This window comes from Phaenicophaeus curvirostris, chromosome 23 (genome assembly GCF_032191515.1).
Source record: "Phaenicophaeus curvirostris isolate KB17595 chromosome 23, BPBGC_Pcur_1.0, whole genome shotgun sequence".
NCBI classification, from domain to species: domain Eukaryota; kingdom Metazoa; phylum Chordata; class Aves; order Cuculiformes; family Cuculidae; genus Phaenicophaeus; species Phaenicophaeus curvirostris.
In genome coordinates this window covers 5,305,658-5,326,478 of record NC_091414.1, presented here as the reverse complement: position 1 = coordinate 5,326,478, position 20,821 = coordinate 5,305,658, and the positions used below count along the sequence as shown (strand labels likewise).

The following is a 20,821-nucleotide window of genomic DNA, read 5'->3' as shown; positions in this document are numbered from 1 at the left end:
GCCACCCTGCCCTCCGAGACAGCACCCCAGGGCTTGAGAACAACAAGGTCCCCTGCAGGAACACCCCTGTCAAGGGCTGACCCCGCAGCCCCAAGGAAACATGCACACCGAGACCCTTGATTTAAATTGCATTACCCCCCTTTCTATTATTTATTGGTAAAATCTAATTACCGCATCCTTCACAAACCTTAATTAAAGATGAAAAACAGCCCTGACAAGTCAATTAGATATTTTTTTTTCTTGGGCTCCATTAAATTAAGACTCAAATGTTACTGGAAGTGTTTAATATCACAACACATTTAACTGAAGGTTGCTTTGTAAAAAATAAATCACTGCAGACAATGCACCTTTCGTCTCCTGAAGGCTTTCCTTACGCTAGGATTTCATTTTCCAGCTGGGTAATGCACTGGAAGAGTTTCTTCTTCCTTTGTAACACCTTTTCCAGCAGTGGAAAACTCCCATCGGAAGCATCACCTGAAGTTGTGGGCAACCAGGGTGGCTGGTAGGTCTTGCCCAGTCCAAGATCTCACCGCACAGCAAAGCTCTGCAAGCACACGGCAACCCCACCTCCTCTTTGCAGTGATGGCCAAACGTGGCTCCTCTGAAGTTTCTGCAGACCTGGAAGTTGACCCTGCAAATGCACTGCCCTAAAATACCCTCAAAAAGCAAAATATGGCCAATACAGAGGTCTTCTCTACTTGATTCCTGGTGGGTACCTGCAGCAGGGCTCCCTACATCACAGCTCCTGGCCCAGAGCCGGTGAAAGAAATCCAGAGGCCATCACAAATTTGGAACATTTATTTATGCAACTGATTTTCTTCAAAGGAAAGAAAGCCAAAAATAAGAATAATAATTAATAATAATAAAAACCCAGGTAACAACAGCTGGATGTGCGTGGTCCAACCCACAGCGGACGTGTCCCTCCTTCACTGTCCCTCCCTTTGTCCCCACGCACCGTCCCCCTCGTGGTACCAATCCCTTTGGCAGCTGCCAGCTTTCAGGGGCACTTTTCCTGCATATAGACAAAAATCGTTCCAATCTGGTGTTTTTCTCAGGTTTTACCTTTTTTTTTTTGTTATCATTTTGTTTTTATTAAAAAAAAAACAAACCACCACTCCAATCTGTAATACCAATAAACACTATCCATCTTAAGAACAGTATTTATAGTTTTATATATATATTTCTATATATATCTTTCTATGTACAGGATGTCCTTGCCTCATATCACACGAGCATCTCAGTAGGAGTTGGAGAAGGGTTGGGTTTCATAGCACTTTGATTTCAAAGTCTGCCCTTCGCAAGAGATGCCCTAAAAACCCCGAGACATCCAGCAAGGAGATACCAAAAAAAACCCAACCAACCAAAAAATCTGGCTTTTAAAACATATATACAACTCCTCCCGTCTCCGTTGTCACATTAGGAGTAAATGGGGTTTGAATTTTATTTTTTTTTTTGGCCTTTCTGGCCACACTTTACCTGCAAAGCACTGGGGGATGCTTCTTCCCCATGGACCACAGGGAAGATGCAAGTGGCCCAGGCTCTGGGATGAAGGAGCATCGTCTCTCCAGCCCCCAGGCACAGTGCAACATCCCATCCCCGGGAATCCCAGAGGTTCAGCTCAGCCATTTTCATACAAAACCCAACAATTTCTGCACTATGGGACCTCTCTGCACCCACCACACTGCACCTTCCCTGCTGCATCCCACGACAGCGCAGGCACGACTACAGAGAGATGGGGATTGGGAAAAGGACACTAATTTATTCCAAGTCAAGGCTTGCGATGCGAGTACTGGTGGGACCCAGTACTGGTGTAACTGGACCATCCTGGTGGGGTAAAAAGACTGTTTGGTCACGAGACAGCATGGGCACAGCAGGGTTAGGCAGCAGGGGTGAACATGAAGGGGAATAATCTTGTATAGCCCTTGGAATAAGTTATTGTCAGGCCACATGAATAATTCAACGAGCACATGGGAAAGCGAGTGTTTGGGCAAAAGCTTCAGATGCTGCTGAAATCCTCATCACCACCCCCAGGTGTCTAGAAGGCAGCGGGTAGGACATCCTCTGAGGTGGGGAAAGGACACTCCTGCACCCCCGGAAGGTGGGTGGAAATCTCTCCTGGGTCTATGCGCTGAAGATTGGTTCAGCCAAACAGCATCTCCTAAAGCTTTGAGTCGTGGTCTGGGTCTGAATGCAGCTCCCCAGGGAGAGTGCTCCCCAGCCTCCAGGCAGGCAGGGAGGGGAAGGATGTGACGGAGGAAGGATGGGGTTGCCAACATCCAACTTCAAGCACATGAAGGACCACTTCTCATCTGTTCTGTTCCATCCCCCCAAAAATAACTGTGATAGGTTCTGCCTGGCCCTCAAGACAGAAGCAATCTCCCCTGGGTTCCTTAAGTTTCCGAGGCAGATCCTAGACCTGCATCCCTCCGGTTGCACCTTCTTGAGGCCATTTGCACGGAGAGAAAGCTTTGACCACAGCCTGATTACAACCAGGCTCTTCCCTGTAATTATTATTACACCAGACAAAAAGTGACATCTTGCACCCAAACAGAGCAAGATGAAGCCACAACATTTTCAGGTACCTCCAAATCATCACCTTGGTACGCCTGGACTGCCTGTGCCGAGCCCTAAAGAGCTGCCACGGCTCAGGGCGTCTGCACAGCTCACCCCACGTCAATGCCATCACCAAAACAACCATCCCACTTCACCAACCCCAGCGAAAGCTGGGACCAGCATCCCGGAGGCATACAGCATGGACCCAAACTTTGAGGATTTCATTCCCAGGCACCAAAGATGTCTCATGTAGGGATTCACAAGGGAAGGGTTAAAAATGGACCCATGGGTGGTGCCTTTGGGTCAGCCCAGGTTGAATTAATTGCTACAAATGGAGAAGACAGTGCAGAGAACCATCGCTTCAAAAGCTTTGCAAAGGTGCCAAGAGGGGTTTGGTCGGTCCCTGCAGAGGGGCACTGCATGCCCCATGTCCCCTGCACCGCATCGTAAGACCTCCACCTCCTGTCCCTCATCTCCGTTCTGTTCAGGGCTGGATACATTAAGGGTTGCAACTCACAGAACTCAAAAAACGAAGATCAAACTCATGGTGTAAACAGGCAGAAGCTCAAGACCTTCTCACAGGGTCTTTGCTCTGGCTTGGAATGCGGCCAGCGCCAAGGACAAAACCTGACAGCAGCCATCTGGGCTCCTCAGAAGAGCGGCGTCAACTCCATATACAACCGAAAAAGCAACGTATCTTCTCCTAATATCCATCCTTCACTGCTGGGAAACGGCCTCAGCTCCTTCTGTCGTCCTCCTCCCCACCCTGGCCTCCTCTCCAGCTACTTTAGAGATGCCCAGACAGCACCGCAGGGCCATGTCCTGCACACATTGAACCCGCAATGGTGACTCAGAGCAATGCGCGCGCAGGACGAGTCGTGGCACCCAACCTGTGGCCACTCGGATGCACTTGGGTCAGGAAGAAAAGATGGAAGGTAGAGGATGAAGATGGGGAGTGGCCAAGACGTCCCCATGTCCATTCATTTTTCTTGTTCTGATGGGTTTTCTCATCGGGTCCTTTGCTGTTTCCCTCCTCCCCTTCAGCACTAACACAACGTCCGAGTGCGAAACGCGTGGCTGGCACGGCCCCTGCACAAGCCCTCGCTGCCGCTGTCCTGGCGAGGTGCTATCTGGTCTCCAAAGACTCCAGATATTCCAGTGCTATGTCATAGCAGAAATGATACTGCTCCTGTTTGGAGAGAGAAAAGACGACGTGATGATCCCAAGTAAACAATTTCCCAAAGAGATCCCTTATCGATGCAAAACATTTAATAGCGCTACGGGAAAAGCCTGTAGGGTCTCTATGGGATGAACACAGGTGCCAACCCTCACTGGGGGCTGTGTCCCTCTCCTGTCCCCTGGTGAAGCAACAGCTGGGAGAAACTCAGCTTTTGGCAAATAAACCCTGTTGCTGGGGAAGGGGAACAAACCATCCCCCAGCTCGAAAGGGGCTGCATGCACAGAATGTCCTGCTTTTTGGGAGCACATGGCACCTTTATAGCTCCTCCAAAGGAAGAACAACAATTGTGATGTCCCCTTTGCTCTTCCAAAGGAAGGACAGGGACTGCAACGTCCCCATTGCCTGCCCCAAAGGAAGGACAAGGACTGTGACGTCCTCTTACTGTGAAAATATGTTTTATTCTCTACACCAGGGTACAAACCAGACAGCATCAGTGCGGGGCTCCACCACCCAGCCTCACCCATCACCACCGCAGCGACTGAAATGTGTCAATCAGATGGTGGCAGAGCCCTGGGAATAATGGAATCTGGGGTCACAGGCATCTGAAATAAAACCCCAGGCATGAAATGGAGGAGCGTTTGCATTTCTGAGTTCAGCAGAGGCAGCAAATAGGGTGCACGCCCAGGCGAGCAGCCACGGACTGGGCACGGGGCTGCTGGAGACGCCCTTCTCTGGCTGCCAGGACCTTTCCCATCACAAATTCTCCTGTTGCAGATTAAAAAAAATGTCATTTTCCACCCTTGGCAGGGATTTGGTCCAGATGTTTGTTTTGCATCGGGTAGAGGCATGAAGGGAAGTCCCAGAAGCTTTCACTTCCAAAAATCCAGATTTTCTACAGGAAACACCACAAAAATGAACATTTTGGTGCTCAGGTCAAAGTTGAACCAGCCTGTGACAGGTAGGCTAGTGCCAAGGGGTGCAGGTGAGAAAGGTCTTCTTCAAGCCTACATTGGGACTAGGGTCACTCTCCCATCCAGCATCCTCCACCGTTTGCTCCCCCCACAGCTAACTCCCCAGATGCAAAAGGGTAAGACCAGTATGGCTCAAACTGGGCTTGTGAAGGCCAGTCTTGTCCATCCCTCTTCTCCTTTCCTGGTCCTGTTCTTGTGCTCTCTTGTCCTCATACAACAACAGCACAGAAAGCTAAGGGAGCTTAGCCCCTCAAGGTCTTTTTCGTAGTGAGGAGCCAAAACTGAACCCAGAATTTGAGGAGCAGCCTCACCAGCATCAAGTCCAGGGGGACAATCCCTCCCCCGCTCCTATTGGCCACCCCAGGGCTGATCCAAGCCAGGATGCTCTTGGCCTTCTTGGCCACCTGGGCCACTACTGGCTCATGTTCAGTCGCTGCCAACCAGCACCCCCAGGTCCTTCTCCTCCAGGCAGCTTTCCAGCCGCTCCTCCCCAAGCCTGGAGCTGCACGGGGCTGTTACGACCAAAGCACAAAACCCAGCACTTGGCCTTGTTTTGTTCTTTCAAGCATCCAACAAGCAAAACCAGCCAGAGCGAGGAAAAAAATCCAAATAAATAAAGTTTCTGATGTTGCTGCAAGTGTTGAGACATTCTGGGAGCGTTCCAGGTGTGACAGCAGGAAGGGAAAGGGGAGAACTATCTCCCCAGATCCCCAGCATGGGGATTACAGCCTGAGCACTGGCACGAAAATCCTGTTACCCCTGCGGTGAGTGGGCAACTGCTCAGGGACTCCAGGTGAGAGCAGGCAGTAGGGGAGGTTTCAAAGCGAAGAGGCTGTGACAGCTTAGATTAAAAGCACATCATGCTTTTTGGATTAAGAAAAGTGATTGCTTCCATTTATCATCATATAAAAATAACCCCCAGAGGCAAATAGAGGGGAGATGCAAGGGCAGCGGGAAACCACTACGTGCCAGCTGCTCTCTACTGGGCTGCAGCTCTTTACACCAAGCGAGGATCCAGCCTCCCAGTGACTCCAGTAGATTGGGATTCCTAGAATAGACGGTTCAGGTTCATTTGAGGCAGGAGGACGCTCGTGTCCTGATGTGAAATGGTGCCTTTTTTAATACCTTTGCAATTTAGCCCAATGGGTCTGGTGGCTTCATGCTTGTCACATCATCTTTCCATTATCTGCATCCCTCCCTCTGCTCCCCGTCCCCTCCCTCATCTTCTCCTCCACTTGGATTCCTAATGCAAATCACATCCTCTCCTCGAAACCATTTCATTTTGCAACTGAGGGATTTTATAATCTAAACAGGGTAAATATTCTGGCTGACTTGCTTTTAAAACATCACCAGGCACCTGGATTCCTCCCCCACAGAGACGGACACACGCCTGCTCCATCTCCTGTCCTCTTATTGAGGGCCTGAAACAGGACACGGGCTTTCACCCTGACCTGCTGTCACCTCCAGTCATGAAACACGGCTCCATCACTGCCCGCAGCAGCTTGTCCACCAATTAATTTAACTCAAAACACAGTTTCCCTTTTATATTTCCAACAGGAATTTCCCTGACTCCACCTCGGAGCTGCTCCCGGCACTGCAAACCCTCCGAAGAGCTGCAATCACATCCCATGAATTAATGCGAACCTGCCTTATTACTCCTGGGAAGAATTTCCGACAAGCCCAACGCCGACGCCAAGGACGTGTCAGCACAGTGAGATGAAGGCAAGCCCGAGGCTCCTTTCAAGAGCTGCCTCGCCTCCCCGGCCGCCCCAGCCCACAGCCCAGCGCTGGCGCATCCACCGAGACATGCCCTGCATGGGGATGCTCATCAGGATTTGGGATGGGAAAGGGAGGGGAGCATCATCTCTCATCCCCGCTGGAGGGCTGCATGGGGACCAGCAGCCGCGGCGGACGCCGGCTGTGGCCGGTGCTTACCAAGGTCTCTACCATATTTGGCTTGTAGTTGCGAAGGGTCTTTGCGGCATAGAAAACATCTGCCATGTTGTGACAATTGATCATCTCCAGAATCATGGTGGAGGCACAGAAGGTACCGCTCCGGCCACCTCCATTCCTAGTGGGAGAAACACACGTGTCAGTGGTGAGAAGACAGCATTAGGGCACCTTCCTCCATCCTTTAATTCCTTCCTTTCTCTGTCCATCCCTGCACCCCAGGAGACATCCCAGAGTGGGGGCTCATACCCCGGAGTCCTCCCACACTGGGGGATCTCAAACAGACCCATATTGTGGCAGGAGCTTTGATCCTGCCCCCCAGTTCTCATGAGAACCACAACACCTTTTTTGGATCACCAGGGCTGGATCTTGGACATCTGGGCTCAGTTTCCAGCCCTACCAAGGACTGATACCTCGTGTGACCTTGGGGAAGCCACTGTGTCCCTCTCTTCCCATCTGCAGGGTGACCCTGGACTAATGACCAGTTGGGTAGCACTGGCTGGAGGAACCATCCCACATTTCATCCAGTGCAAAGCTCACTGCGTACCTCCCCTCATCCTGGACTGAAATCATCCCACACCATCCCATCTGATCCCTGGCAGCGAAAGGGACTGGTGGGAGGAAGACAGACCACGATGCCAGTGTTTTATAAAGCATGTTCTCAAATTATCCTTCAGCTAATGAAGACGGACGAGGCTGTAATTAATTTTTGATTAAAGGCTCGTCTGCTGTCTCTACCAATCTGCAAACGTGCTAGGTCCCATCCGAGGAGAGCGCACACGAGTGTTTGTGTGAGTCAAACCCAGCTGGGAGGAGGGGGATGGATCACGTCCACCTTGATGAGAAGCAGGCAGTGCGAGATGCACAGCTCCCGTCAAATCCCCCTACAGTTACACACACAGGACGTGGGGACAGCGCTGGGACCTCTGCCAACCCCCGCTCTAAGGGAGGACATCAGGAGAAGCAGTGGGGATGCTGACAGCAGGTGTCACTCCCCTTGAGCATCCACCTCACAGAGGAGGCTTGACATGGTGACCACAAAGTGCCTCACCCAAAACTCGTTTTGTTGGAGAGATAACACCAGTGGAGAGATGCCAGTGGCATCTTGGCTTGTATCAGAAACGGCGTGGCCAGCATGTCCAGGGAGATTATTCTCCCTCTGGACTCAGCACTGGTGAGACCGCTCCTCGAATCCTGAGTTCAGTTCTGGGCCCCTCACCACAAGAAGGATGTTGAGGCTCTGGAGTGAGTCCAGAGAAGAGCAACAAAGCTGGGGAAGGGGCTGGAGAACAAGAGGAGCAGCTGAGAGAGCTGGGGGTGTTTAGCCTGGAGAAGAGGAGGCTGAGGGGAGACCTCATTGCTCTCTCCAACTCCCTGAAAGGAGGTTGTGGAGAGGAGGGAGCTGGGCTCTTCTCCCAAGGGACAGGGGACAGGACGAGAGGGAATGGCCTCAAGCTCCACCAGGGGAGGTTCAGGCTGAACATTAGGAAAAAATATTTCATGGAAAGGGTCATTGGGCACTGTCAGAGGCTGCCCAGTTGAGTCACCTCCCTGGAGAGGTTTAAGGGACAGGTGTAAGAGGTGCTAAGGGACATGGTTTAGTGATTGATGGGAATGGTTGGACTCGATGATCCGGTGGGTCTTTTCCAACTCGGTGATTCTATGATCTGAGAACAAAGTCACCCCAGTGAGGGCTTTCTAGAGGATTTCCAGGTGGGACTGTGCACATGCGAGCTGGTAGCATCTCCCCCCATGCCAAAGCCTGCTTCTCTCCAGCTGCCACTCACAGGCAGTGCACCACTGTCCTGCCATCACCGCTCTCCTTCTGCCACCTCTCCACTTGGGCCAGGAGGTTCAGAAAGGATTTCTTGGAGTCCGGAGTGTCTCGATATGCTGACCACCGCAGGTACTGGAAATGCCGGACCATTAAGTGCCCCTCCTGCAACTAGAGAAGCAAACATCAGCAGCTTGAACCCATGGGCTGCCCTCATTTGCCTCCTCTGGAGGTTTCATGGAGGACAAGAGAGGTTTGCCATGCATTAATAGTAGAGGAAGACAGGAAAACCTTTTCCCGGTGCTTTAAGATGGATGGTTTGGCTCTCTCCTCCTTAGTTCACACTGACCCACTGGTTTCACCACCCTATCCTGCTCCACTGACATGGCTTGTTCTCACTCACAGTATCTCAGGCTGCCTGTGTATCTCCCAAAGCCTGTTACCAGACCCCTGAGCCTCCTCAAGGCTTCTCCATCACCTCCTTGTCTTGCACACAGAAGATCCCAGGGAATGTGTTGTGTTGTAGTCGCAGTAAGCCAGGAGGCTGAGGAGAAGCTGCTGCCTACAGAGGTGGGGAGCAGTGGAAGCACACCTTAATCCCCTGGTAATCTCGTTAGTGTTATAACCTAATCTGGTTAGCAGGCTCCAGGAGGAAGATTACATCCACCAAGCTAAATGAGGCCAGTCATTAGCCAGGCAGATGTGGGGCTCTTGCTCAGAAGTACCTGGGAATCAAGAGTACCTGGTGGGATCAAACCATGCATCCCACACTCCAGATGTATCTCGAGGCTCAGTGGCTCATGTTGGAAGCACACACAGGAGAAAGGGAGAATCAGACACAGATGGAGGATCCTCAGCTCTGGAGGCCTCTATCCACCCAACTTCAGATATGTGATGAGCAGGGCCAAGCATCAAACCATCTCCAAACAGCAGGACCAGGTAATCCTGCAGCTCTGCAGGGAGCCCCAGCCTGGGCAGTGGGTGCTGGGAGCATTTGATGCCCTCCAACCAGCAGATCCCAAACTCACGGGGGCTTTTCTGAACCTTCTGGGTGGCTCCAGTGTGGATCAGCAATGCCACTGGGACAGGCTGACCTCCCTGGGCTCGAGCTTTTGCTTCCGGTAGAAGCAGAGTGGAGTTAAAACAGGAGAAAACTCCTCTGGTAACCCAGGAGGGAAAGTTTTGGGATCTGTTTGGAAGATCACATGAAAGCTCCGTCTGGCTCTGGAGGAACTGTGACATCCCCAAGGCCCAGCTCCCCTCCAGCCAGGAAGGCTTGGCAAGAAGCAGCTCTTTGCATTTACCAGCGCTCCCAGGGATCTGCTCCCTGGGGAAATCTCTTCTTAGATCCTGAGATTTCAATCACGCTGCAGTTTAATGTAGCACACGGTATGTTCTACCACCTGAGAGCAAAGCACTTCTAGTGAAGAAAATGCCAGATGGTCCCACGGGAAGTGTGAACCAAAACCCGCTTTGTGTTACGAGCCCAGATAATCAGGATTTATCTCCTCCAACCCAGCTCCACGCTGAAGCACTCTTTCCAACCAGGCCATCAGCCAAGCTGCACGCTCCCTTCCAAGCTCCCTAATTCCCATCTGCCCAGTGACTTCCACTGGGACATTGCCCTCGGCCTCTTAGCAACCCTTCAGAAGATTTAAAGACCTCAGGCACGCCACCTCTTCAGGGCTGGATTTTGTAGTTAAATTAGCTTTTTTTCCACATACAGACACAAACCCACATGGGCTGTTCATCTCAGTCCCTGTCCTTTCTCAATGTCCCAAGCTGAACTAGCCAAGCACCAACACAACAAGGTTAATGGGTAAAAAGCTGTGTGGACTTTCTCACCCTACAGGCAAAAAGGACTCTCCTGGTCCCAGAGTTGCTGTCATCCCCATGTGGGGAGTCTCCATCCTGTGATATGTGTGGCAGGGCAGAGATGAACCTCCAGGCAGGATAAGAAAGGTCTTCCTAGAGAGTTATTGGAAATCTTGCAAGGAGCTATGAACTCCAAAAAGGTTGGATGGAGCCAAAAGCAATTTTACAGGCATCTCTCTCTGCCAGGGGGAAAGCTGGGGCTGCATCTTTTGGAGGAACTGATTAGGCTGAAGATAACACAGCATCTACAGCATCGTTCTGCAGGTTTATATGGCAAATTACTTGGCTGGGCAATCCCAAGCTCTAGGACTATGTGCCCTCACTAGACACATCATCCTTCTGCTCTTCAGGGGAGGTCTTTGCTCGTATAAAGAAGCTCTTGGTGATGCTCCAGCCCTTCCCCACAGCAATGGCTAACAAAAGCAATCCATCCCCTACACACAAGCTCAGCCAACCTGGACCTCTGTACTGGAAGATGCCTGGGGGGCACCTGGGCACCGACACATGTGAAGTCCCCACAGCCAGAGGAGAGACCCTCACCCGTGTGATGTTCTGGACTCGGAAGAGACGAGACACGATGTCCTCATCTGCCACTCCGGAAATGTACTCCACCTCCATGGGGCCGTACTGCTGGAGACCCGGCTCGGGCCAGTACTGCAAACAGGGCTGTGGAGAGAAGGAGGACAGTTCACCATAACTGGGGACATGCACTGGGATAAATATCATCATGTAGAATGGAGTGGTTGGTGTGGGACACCGAGAAGGGCTGCCGGCACAAGGGGTGACCCCAAGATGGGATGCTGGACCCACGACGCTGTTACTCACACAGGACCCACAGCAGATTGCTGGATGAAGGATCCCTCAGAGGGATCAACACTGAAAGGTCAAGTCCACCCCAGAGCATCCATACAGCCCCCTCCCAACTGCAGAAACACAACAACTGATGCTCCTGGTGATGATCTTGGCTGGTCCAGCAGGATGCAGGATAGTCCCTGCATTCACAAGCACAGGCCAATCCTGTACTGTGATGGAGCAGGGTTTGGCTGCTCCAAGTCTCAGAAGCATCAGAAGCAGCTCTACCATCAGTAGGAAGAGAAACATGGGACAACAGTCCCTCTCTCCCCATGGCCACGACATCCCTCCAAGCCAAAGTGATCCCAGGAAAGGGCTGGGGAGCAACTCCTGCTCCCCTGCACGTGTCCCGCCTGGCACTGATGCATGGCTCGGTCCAGGGGTCACGGATGAGATTGTTTTCCCATCATGACAGCTGGGAAACCAGCACCGACACAAAATATATGATGTTTGTCACCGCACTTTAACAGGACATTTAGCATTTCAGGCCATCTAACGGCTTGGGCCAAACTGTATGGCAAACGTGTGAGAGAAATAATTGGTTATTAATAGGGGCTATAAATCTCCACAATCTCTGCGCCTTCTAGACTCAGAGCTACAATTTGGATATTAAAACTACCTCTGGCAAGACATAGTTCAAGTGAGGGATCTACCCTCTAAGTCACCTTTCAGGGCTGCCTGCTGTAAAGGTTGATTTATTACCTGTTGGTCCTAAAATGGTAAACATTTAAGATGCAGCTAAATATTGTAACACAGACATCCCTAAAGAATAGATGTCCTGAGAGAGTGGCAGGGGTGAATAATGAAGAGAAATGGCAGAGATCGCGTTGGATGGCGCCCAGGGATGGGGACATGGGTGAGAACGGCATGGGAGCACGCAACTGCTGCGAGGCTGAAGGGCATTTCTGCACCATGGAATGAAAGAACAGGTGGAGAGAGAAATAAAATGGGGTTTACAGCCTCCTTCCCTGCCGTGGTCCTCTGCAGCGGCGGTGAGCTGAGAGCTGTGTTCGTGCTGCAAAGGGGAGATGCTAGATCGTCATGGTAGAGGGACAGTAATACGGGGGCACTGCCGAAGGGCTCAGTTTTTGAAGAAGGACTCAGTCACTGGCCGGTATCACAGCACACGTAAGGGTAAAAGTGAAGCAAGGTGAAAAAAACACACAGCACTCAAGGAGGCCTCTCCAGACCACCTCCCTATGGACACAGGGCATCTCCAGCAACTCCTCTCCCACTTTATCCTTGGTCCCGGCACGACCCCTCCCAGGTGCAGAATCCAGCATTTGCTCCTCTTTCCTTTCCTGCCAGTCATGGGTGCGATCCCAGAGCGGGGGTTGTTCCACAGCAGAGGGCACGGGCGTTTCCTCATGGGGGGAAGGTGCCCACGGGAAGAACTGCAGCTCTGGGCTCTTTGATGTCCAGCACTGCAGCCTTGGCACCCCTCCCCGGGGACAGCCCCATCCTGGAGACACCCCCAGTCCTTTGGGACTGCCCCCAGCCCTGGATGCATCCACCGTTCCTCATTCCCACTGATGACTAACAGGGTCCCTCTTGCACATCCCTAAAGAGCATTTTTCTCCAGAGCCTGGAGAAGAGGAGGCTGAGGGGAGACCTCATCGCTCTCTGCAGCTCCCCTAAAGGAGGTTCTGGGGAGGTGGGTGCCTAGGGGAGTGGAGGATTTACTAAGGGAGGGATTGAAAAGCCATGCGGATGTCGTGCTTGCTCCGTGGTTTAGTGGTTGGCTTGACAGTGTTTGGGATGCAACTGGACTTGATCTGAAAGGTCTTTTCACACTTAAATGACTCTGCGATTCGAGGATTCCCTGAGGAATGGGCAGGTGTTCCTCCATGGACATGCAAGACTCAAAATCCATATTCTGAGTTGGGGCCCCAGTTTATTTCAGCCCCAAGCTGCATTTACAGAAGACAACAGGACTTTTTAGAAGTTGCGCTGCCTCCCAGCTCCTGTCGCCAGGAGACGCGTGCCACACGGTGAGGTCAGTGATGGGACACAGGCATCCCAGTGACCCAGGGCACTGGTCGAGCTGCTGCCCAGGCATCAGACGCCACAGCCCTTCAGCCGCTGACAGGCAGGACTCCGTCTCGCTGCTCAGCCAAAGGGACGAGGCTCCAAGCTGCAACCCAGCTCAGCCATGAGGCACAACATGGAGTCACCTTCCGAAGACTCATCCTCCGACACGGAGGAGCCTGGTTTGGTGCCTCCATCTTCTCCCAACCACGCAGTTGGTGATACGGCAGCACCCAGGGATGCTGCCAGCGCACCTCTCGCAGGAGAGAACTTCCAAGGTAAGCCTGAGGAGTGCGGGGTGCCCAGCCTTCGGTATCATTGGTGGGAGGACAGCTGTGCCAAACCCAGCCCCTCTTCAGCCCGCAGGTTCCTCAAGAACCTCTGGAAGATCGTCGGCAGCCGTCGCTTCCAGTCAATCTGGTGGGCCGATGATGGACACTGCATAGTCATCGCAGAAAATCTCTTCGTCAAGGAAGTCCTGGGGAGGAAGATCTTTGACACCAAGTCCATGGGAAGCTTCATCCTCCAACTGAGCCTCCATGGATTCCAGCCAGTTGAAGGAGATTCTCGCATCTCTATCTCCATCGAGAAGCTGCAAGAACTAGCAGCAGCAGGACCTTCTCTGGGCAAGGTACGGGAGTTCCTCCCCCTTGAGAGAACCCTCCAGACATTTGGTGGGGAGAGGGTCACATTCAGCTAGAAGAAACCTTTCCCAGGCAGGGAGCCAGGATGGGGGTGGGAGCACGTGGCCTGAGTTTGTCTCGGGGCTGTTGTCAGGAATTCTAAGGGCAGGATTTTGGAGGAGCAGAAGTGCTGACCAAAGGGACTTGGTTACAGCTGTGAAAAGCAAGCACAGTCCCATCACTTGGGGCTCTTTCTGTGCTTCCTCGCTACCTGGTGAACCAAAACTTCCAATTTTCTTGTGGCATCTACTGAACGCTGACCATTCCATGCTGAGTGATTTGGGGATCTCCATAATTATTCATGCTTGGAAAACTCTATGCTTCTCTCCTCCCAAATACTGAGAACCCCAGCATGGTCACCACTTACAAAAGCTCCATCCCAACATTTCATTCAGCCTAAGCTGGAGGGTTCACAGGCCACCCAGAGCCCTTTGTCCCAGCCAAACGCTTGCCTAGAGAATCTCTCTCTTCCTCCTTGTGGCACTGCTGGCCCTGACTCCTGTCCTCTGCGATCCGCAGCTGCACTTCTTCCACAGCCCCTGCTTCCAGAGAGCTCAGCCCGAGCTCCTCCGGAGGGGACACCCCAGCCCTGGGGAAGGAGAGCGAGCCCCGGCTGCAGCCCCACGCGGCCCCGGGCAGGAGGCCGAGCGGCCCAAGAAGAGACGAGCGGATGCTCCGGCGGCGACAGGAGCCACGGAGGAGAAGGACGCCCAGAGCCGCGCAGCCCCCAGCCCCACAGCGACCGAGCCGTGGGCCGACCCCGACGCCCCGAGCACCAGTGCCGGGCCAGCCCCGGGCAGACGGCCCGCACAGACAGCCCTGAGCACGTCCCAGAGGCGGCTCCGGCTCCAGCCGCCTTCACCCCAGCGCCGCTCACCTCCTGCCCCGCTGTTCATTGGGCCCCCTCCACGCCCAGACTGGTGGCCAGGTCCGGATCCCGGGCAGCTCCCCGGGGCTGCCGGCCTTCCATTCCGCCCTCCAGCACCTCCTGCCGCTCCCGCGCCACGGCCACCACCCTGCCAAGGCCGCATCTTCCGACACTGCCGGACCTGCTCCTGCCCACCCCACGACCCGGCTGCCCGACACGGCGATGGGCTTTGAAACGGGCCGGGGGGAAACAGCAGCGACCTTGGGCTGCCAGCCATGTTGTACATGTAGGAACCCATTAGTCTTGTAATAATTAATAAACAGTGTTTGCTGTCGTTCAAAACACCTCTTTTCACGTTCCCCTATCCTGTCTCCGCACTCTCACAGTCGCTCTCTCGATACCTTCAGGCTGGGAAGGGTTTGAGCACAACCCAGCCGAGAGCCAACCTGGGGCTGCTCCAGCACCCAGCGCCTCTCCAGCCAAACCAGCGCGCCAGATCTCCCGGCGAGCAAGGGTTACAGACTGAAACGTATCTGATGGTGTCATGGATGCTGGAAACACTGATTCTGAGAGAACGTGCCACTCCTACCAAACTAGGCGTTGAAAACTTTCAGGCTTGTATCACGGTCTCTAGCAGAGGACACTCAGTCCATTCCTCATTTGGGTTTTCTGAGCCAGTGGTCTCCAGAGCGCAGTGTGCAAGATAATCCAGAGCGTAGGAAGAAAATGTTTGACCTTCGATTTATTTTTATGTTATTTATATATTCTCATACAAAGATGGTAGATTATCAACAAGAAATGACTTCTTTACAACATGTTGGAATGAGACAGGGAGCAACCTTGAAAATGTCATGTAGCACATGGAGATTTGCTACTTCTCTTGCGGCAGAGAGCTTAAAAGAGCTGTCACATCGACAGCAGTTCTATTTTACAAATAGACAAGCAGCAGCTGTCAGTAGTACGCTACCTGGCAGATACTGTCCAAAAGCCAAACACCTTAAGGTGCCTGTTCAAGGTGAAGGTGCCTCTCAAACAACAAGAGAGAAAGTAACTGCTTTTTGAAAAGAACTAATGCCAGAGAGAAATCGTTCACTAAAAACCCCAAAATGCAACACCTTTTTGCAAGCACAAAGTTTGCAAGCACAGCTGGCTGACAGCAGGGAAGGTGGATGTCTACCAGCAAAGAAAAGTCTTTGCCTAAGCAGTGGAAGCTCTTATTGGGGAGCAGAGTCAACGATGCACTTCTTCCATTTGCACCTATACACCTGCATGAGGTGTCATTAAACCCAAGTGTCAAAACAAACTGGATTTGGAACCGGCCCTTTGGAGTGCTATACGAAAATCATTAAATCCTTAAGGTTGGAAAAGCCCTCTAAGCTCATCCGGTCCAACCATCAGCCCGACCCCACCGTGCCTGCTAAACCATGTCCTCAAGTGCCACAGCTACAGTTTTTGAACACAATATTTTCCAAATTAATAAAGCGTAGGGAATCGCAGAGCCCTCCCTAAAAAATATTGTTATTAACAACATAACTATTTTTTTAGCAAGGACAAAAAAGGGGAGTACCATTAATAGAGTAAACTTAAAAAATGTTTTCAATAATTGTTCATTTTTATCACCTACTTTTTAAATTTCTACTGCCTGTGTGTGCCTTACAGGGTAAGTCCAGCCTTCCTGGATCCCTTTGCCCTTCAGGGCTGCCTCCCGAGGGACTCTGACAACCACGCTCCTGAACAGACTGAAGTCTGCCCTCTGGAAACCCAAGGGAGCAGTTCTGCAGTTCTGCTGACCCTCTTCCTTACTCCTCAAAGAATCAAATTCTCTATAATTTCATAATCACTGTACGGAAAACAGCCTCCATCCACCACACCACCACAAATCCTTCTCTGTTCACAAACAACAAGTCCAACGGGTGCCTTCCTTACTCGGTTCTTGAAGGTCTCTTCCACATGCTCCAGGTATCTCCTGGATTGTTTCCACTCTGCTGTACTGGATTTCCAGCAGACGAGGTAAGTTGAAGCCCACCATGAGAACAAGGGCTAACAATGGCAAGAATTCTCCCAACTGCTTATAGAATATTGAATTTTTCTACATCTTGGTTGGTTGGTTCACAACAGACCTTGTTGGCCTTTGCTATGATTCTTACCCATTAATGCTTGACCCTTTCATTACCACTGTCAAACTCTAGACAGTCAAAACCATCCCAGCTGCTGGAAGGAGCCTCTCCAATGACCCCAGTCACATAAATACGCTTGCTTCTGCATTCCCATGGGCAGATAGCTTCGTTGAACACACACCTGATCTAAGAGCAACTCCTCTGAGTGAGCACACATGCTGGGAAGCTCCTTGAGGCCAGCTCTGCCTCCTCTCCTGGCAAACCTCTGCAAGCCAAGAGACTCTCCAGGACATTCCTTCAGTCCTCAGGGTCTGCTTAATGTTACCCCATGACAAGCTCCTCAGAGCACGTGGCATTAGCTCAGCAAGGAAGGACGCATGGCTGTGCTCCTCAGCTCTGCATGTATATTTATATATTTAAATAGAAAAACCAGTATTACTTACACACCAGTCAGTACCAGTGCTGCATCCAGCTGTATCCTTGCAACAAATGATAAAACTGCTTTTACAGGTCATTGTCATTGAGTATCTGTTCTCAACTTGTAAAATAAGCCAGCTAATGAAGTCTTCTCCAGACATCCATTAAGAGTCTCTAACGTTAATTTTATGTAAAAATCCAATAAGTTTCTTCACTGAATTAACATTACAGACTTGTAGCAGATTCTTAAATCCACTCCAGCGGTGGCAGGAGCACTCCAGGCACTTCCCTGGGGAGCAGGGCACGAGGAGAGAAAAGCAAGGCAAGGCCAAGGTGGCCTTTCACTCTCTGCCTTCTGTCCTCTCTCCCCCACATCACAGGGGACACCTCCCCTCTGGTTCAGCAGATCTGCTCATCCCATCACACCGTAAAACCCACCAGCTAACTGCTTTGCAGCTGGCTGATTTACAAAGCAGCGCTCACAAGCCACCAGTGCCCTTCGAAGATGAAAGTGGGAAATCATCATAAAATTACCATATCATCAAATCACAAAATGGTTTGGGTTGGAAAGGACTTCAAAGCCCACCCAGTTCCACCCCTGCCAGGGGCAGGGACACCTCCCTCTAGATGGGGTTGCTCAAAGCTCCATCCAACCTGGCCTTAAACACCTCCAGGGATAGGGCAACCTGGTCCAGGGCCTCCCCAGCCTCGCAGGAAAACCCTTCTTCCTAAATCTTCAGTGCCTCAGTTTCCCCTTTGTAAAAGTACGCTAAAAATGCCTTCTTTATAATGACAACTTGTCACTAACCTTGTATCTCTCTGGGGCATCCTCAAAGATTACGATACACTAAAGCAACACCAAGGCAACACAAATACAACGAAGCCAGGCTGAAGACATCCTTGGCTCCAGCTGGGCAGCTCTGGGCTTACGGAGGATAAAACCCGAGTGCCACAGCCAGTCCCACCTCTCTCTGCGTGGGAGAAGGAGCCAAGCGAGCATGACAGGGGGTTGCAACGCTGCCAAGATGGATGGAACAGAAGGACAGAGCCACCCGTGGGGCCAGCAAGGTCCCCAGGGCAGCAGGACTCACCCAGGCGGAGTTGGACTGGTTGAGCTGGTTGAGCATGACGATGGAGGTGCAGCCGTAGTCGTACACCAACCGCCAGAAGTCCGTGGTGGTGTTCTGCAGCGGGTGCAGGGTGACGATGAAGGCAGCGCTCTTGGTGTAGCTCTGTAGAGAAGGAACACAAGCACCGTTAAGGACACGGCAGCGGCGTTGAAGTCACTGCTGCTGCACCCCAAAAAACCAGCGCAACCACAAGATGAGTGACATCAAAGCCATTTTCTCCATGCTTCCCTGGCACAGCCTTGGTCCTGCCACGCCTCGGTGCTGGGGAAATGCTATAAAAACAGGCCTAAGTGATCCCTGCCCTTGGTCAGGACGAAAGCATCTGCTTTCTGCTCTCACAGGAAAGGAGATTTTGGACAAATAGCTAGGGAAGAGATGTCCCCTTTGAGGTGAGAACAAGCAAAAGCCACGGCTACCAAATGGTTCCAGCCCACAGCTCTGCACCCTGGCCTCAAAAGAAAGCATCACCCACAGCATCACCACAGTGCCCCACCACCGAGCACTGAGAGCAGCAAAGAGACTGCCACTGACCCAGGCCCAGTGGGATTTAGAGCAAGGAGAGGAAACCCCTAAACGAAAGAATCCTACAGGCTAAAAGAAGGAAACAGGGCGGGGGGAATCACTGTGCTCGTTTGTGCTTTGAATGAGATTTGTCCCCTCGGCCACCCTGCCACCAGCTTGCCAAGGGTCCAGGAGCCCCCAGCCGAGCTCCACACTGCATCAGACTTCACACATTTTAGCTCAAGCTTCTTGAGACACAGGAATAGAACAGAAAATGTTCTATGCCCATGAACTAGCACAGCTGTCCACTAATAGGAAGTCCTCTCGCTGCTGCAAAATCTCCATGTTCAGCTCCTGGAAATGCCTTTATTGAACCTTTCCCACTGCCCTGTCCATGGGGCAGCAGAGAGAGCCCCTGCTCTTGGTGAGAGCTTTTCACCTTCAAGGAGGGTGATGAGAGCAGCAGGAGGAGGGGGATTTTATCAGGAGGTGACCAAGCTTCCCTTGGCACCTCCAATCTTTTGGCATCGGTGATGGCAGCCAGCACAGAGCAGAGCATGGCTCTGCCAGCCTGCACAGTGCTCAGCATCGCTGACAGGCAGCACAGACCGATCTGACCCGACAGATGGACAGGCTCCCTGAGCAAATCACTTTGGCACTTAAAGAAAATTAGACTACTATTTTTTCCACCCAAAGAGGGAAATGGGTTTTATCCCTTCAGCAAGAATTTCATCCGAAGGGCTTTTTCTCTCTATTCTCTGACCCTGTAACAGAGATTAAGGGAGGCTCAGTGAGGTATAAAAATAAAATGGATATGCAAACAATAAGCAAGCTGAAAACAAAGCTCCAATCCCACCACAGTCAAAGCCTACAGCCCAACATGCGCTGCTCCCCAGCCGCCACCTCTGCTTTACAAATTGCTTTTTGCTGCGAGAGCAGGTAACAGCGAGACAAAGCCCTCCATGGGCTTTTTACCACGGGGTAAAAGGTTCAGGGCTCAGCCTGCTGTCGGGGCTCAGCTGTGACCCTGGGGAAGGTGCTCAGGGCACAGCAGGGTTCAGTGCTGCTCGTGCAAAGCACCTCAGTTCACAGCAAGGAAACAAAAGTGGTTTCAGTGATAAAAGACCTGTTGCTCAGTGGAGGCTTGGAGCCCACAGCATCCTCTCCACTCTGCTTTGGAGGAGACCTTAGAGCAGCTTCCCTGGAGCCCCTTTCAGCACTGGAACCTGCTCTAAGGTCTCCTCAGAGCCTTCTCTTCTCCAGGCTGAACAGCCCAAACTCTCTCAGCCTGTTCTCATACATTCTCCAGCCCTCGGATCATCTCCATAGCCTCCTCTGGACTCACTCCAACAGCTCCATGTCCTCACCATGCTAAGGTCTCCAGAACTGAACTCAGAGCTCCAGGTAGTGTCTAAGCAGAGCGGAGCAGAGGGGCAGAGTCCCCTCCCTCGCCTGCTGGTCCCACTGCTTTGGATGCAGCCCAGGAAATGGTTGGTTTCTGGGCTGTGAGCGTACTTTGCCAGCTCATGTTGAGCTTCTCAGCCAACACCCCAAGTCCTTCTCTTCAGCGCTGCTCCCTACCCAACCTCTGCTCAGCCTGTATTTGTGCCTGGGATAGCCCCGACCCAGGTGCAGGACCTTGCACTTGGCCTAGATGAACATCCTGAGCTTCACACAGACGCACCTCTCAGGTCTGTCAAGGTCCTTTTCATTACAAAATAAATGAAGACCCTTTGTGTGCAGCTTGTCAGAACATGCAAAAAGCTCTTTCAAGACAAGCAAGCTGCTGCTACACCAAAGAAGGGGTGAAGGATCCCACTTATGCTGGTCCCATCCTTCCGCCCCTTGCACACAGCTGGCAGCTGCCATGTGCCTTCATGCCCTTATGCAAAACAAGGCTGTAAATTTGAACCAAACAAGGA

The 20,821-nt window shown here is 52.0% G+C and overlaps 1 protein-coding gene across 4 annotated transcripts in view; it reads right to left on the bottom strand.

Moving 5' to 3' along the window:
- Nucleotides 1-343: 343 nt before the first annotated feature.
- The window catches only part of PTPRU (protein tyrosine phosphatase receptor type U), a 76,176-nt gene continuing 55,698 nt past the window's right edge, over nucleotides 344-20,821 (bottom strand). For 2 of the 4 annotated variants that reach the window (XM_069875203.1, XM_069875204.1), the window contains 5 exons: nucleotides 18,360-18,500; nucleotides 10,844-10,969; nucleotides 8,442-8,599; nucleotides 6,640-6,775; nucleotides 344-3,742 (listed from right to left, as the gene is read on the bottom strand). In XM_069875203.1, coding sequence (XP_069731304.1) covers nucleotides 3,680-3,742; nucleotides 6,640-6,775; nucleotides 8,442-8,599; nucleotides 10,844-10,969; nucleotides 18,360-18,500 — 624 coding nt within the window. In that variant the 3' untranslated portion in view covers nucleotides 344-3,679. The remainder of the gene's footprint in view (nucleotides 3,743-6,639; nucleotides 6,776-8,441; nucleotides 8,600-10,843; nucleotides 10,970-18,359; nucleotides 18,501-20,821) is intronic. The other 2 variants (XM_069875206.1, XM_069875207.1) reach the window with 1 other exon arrangement.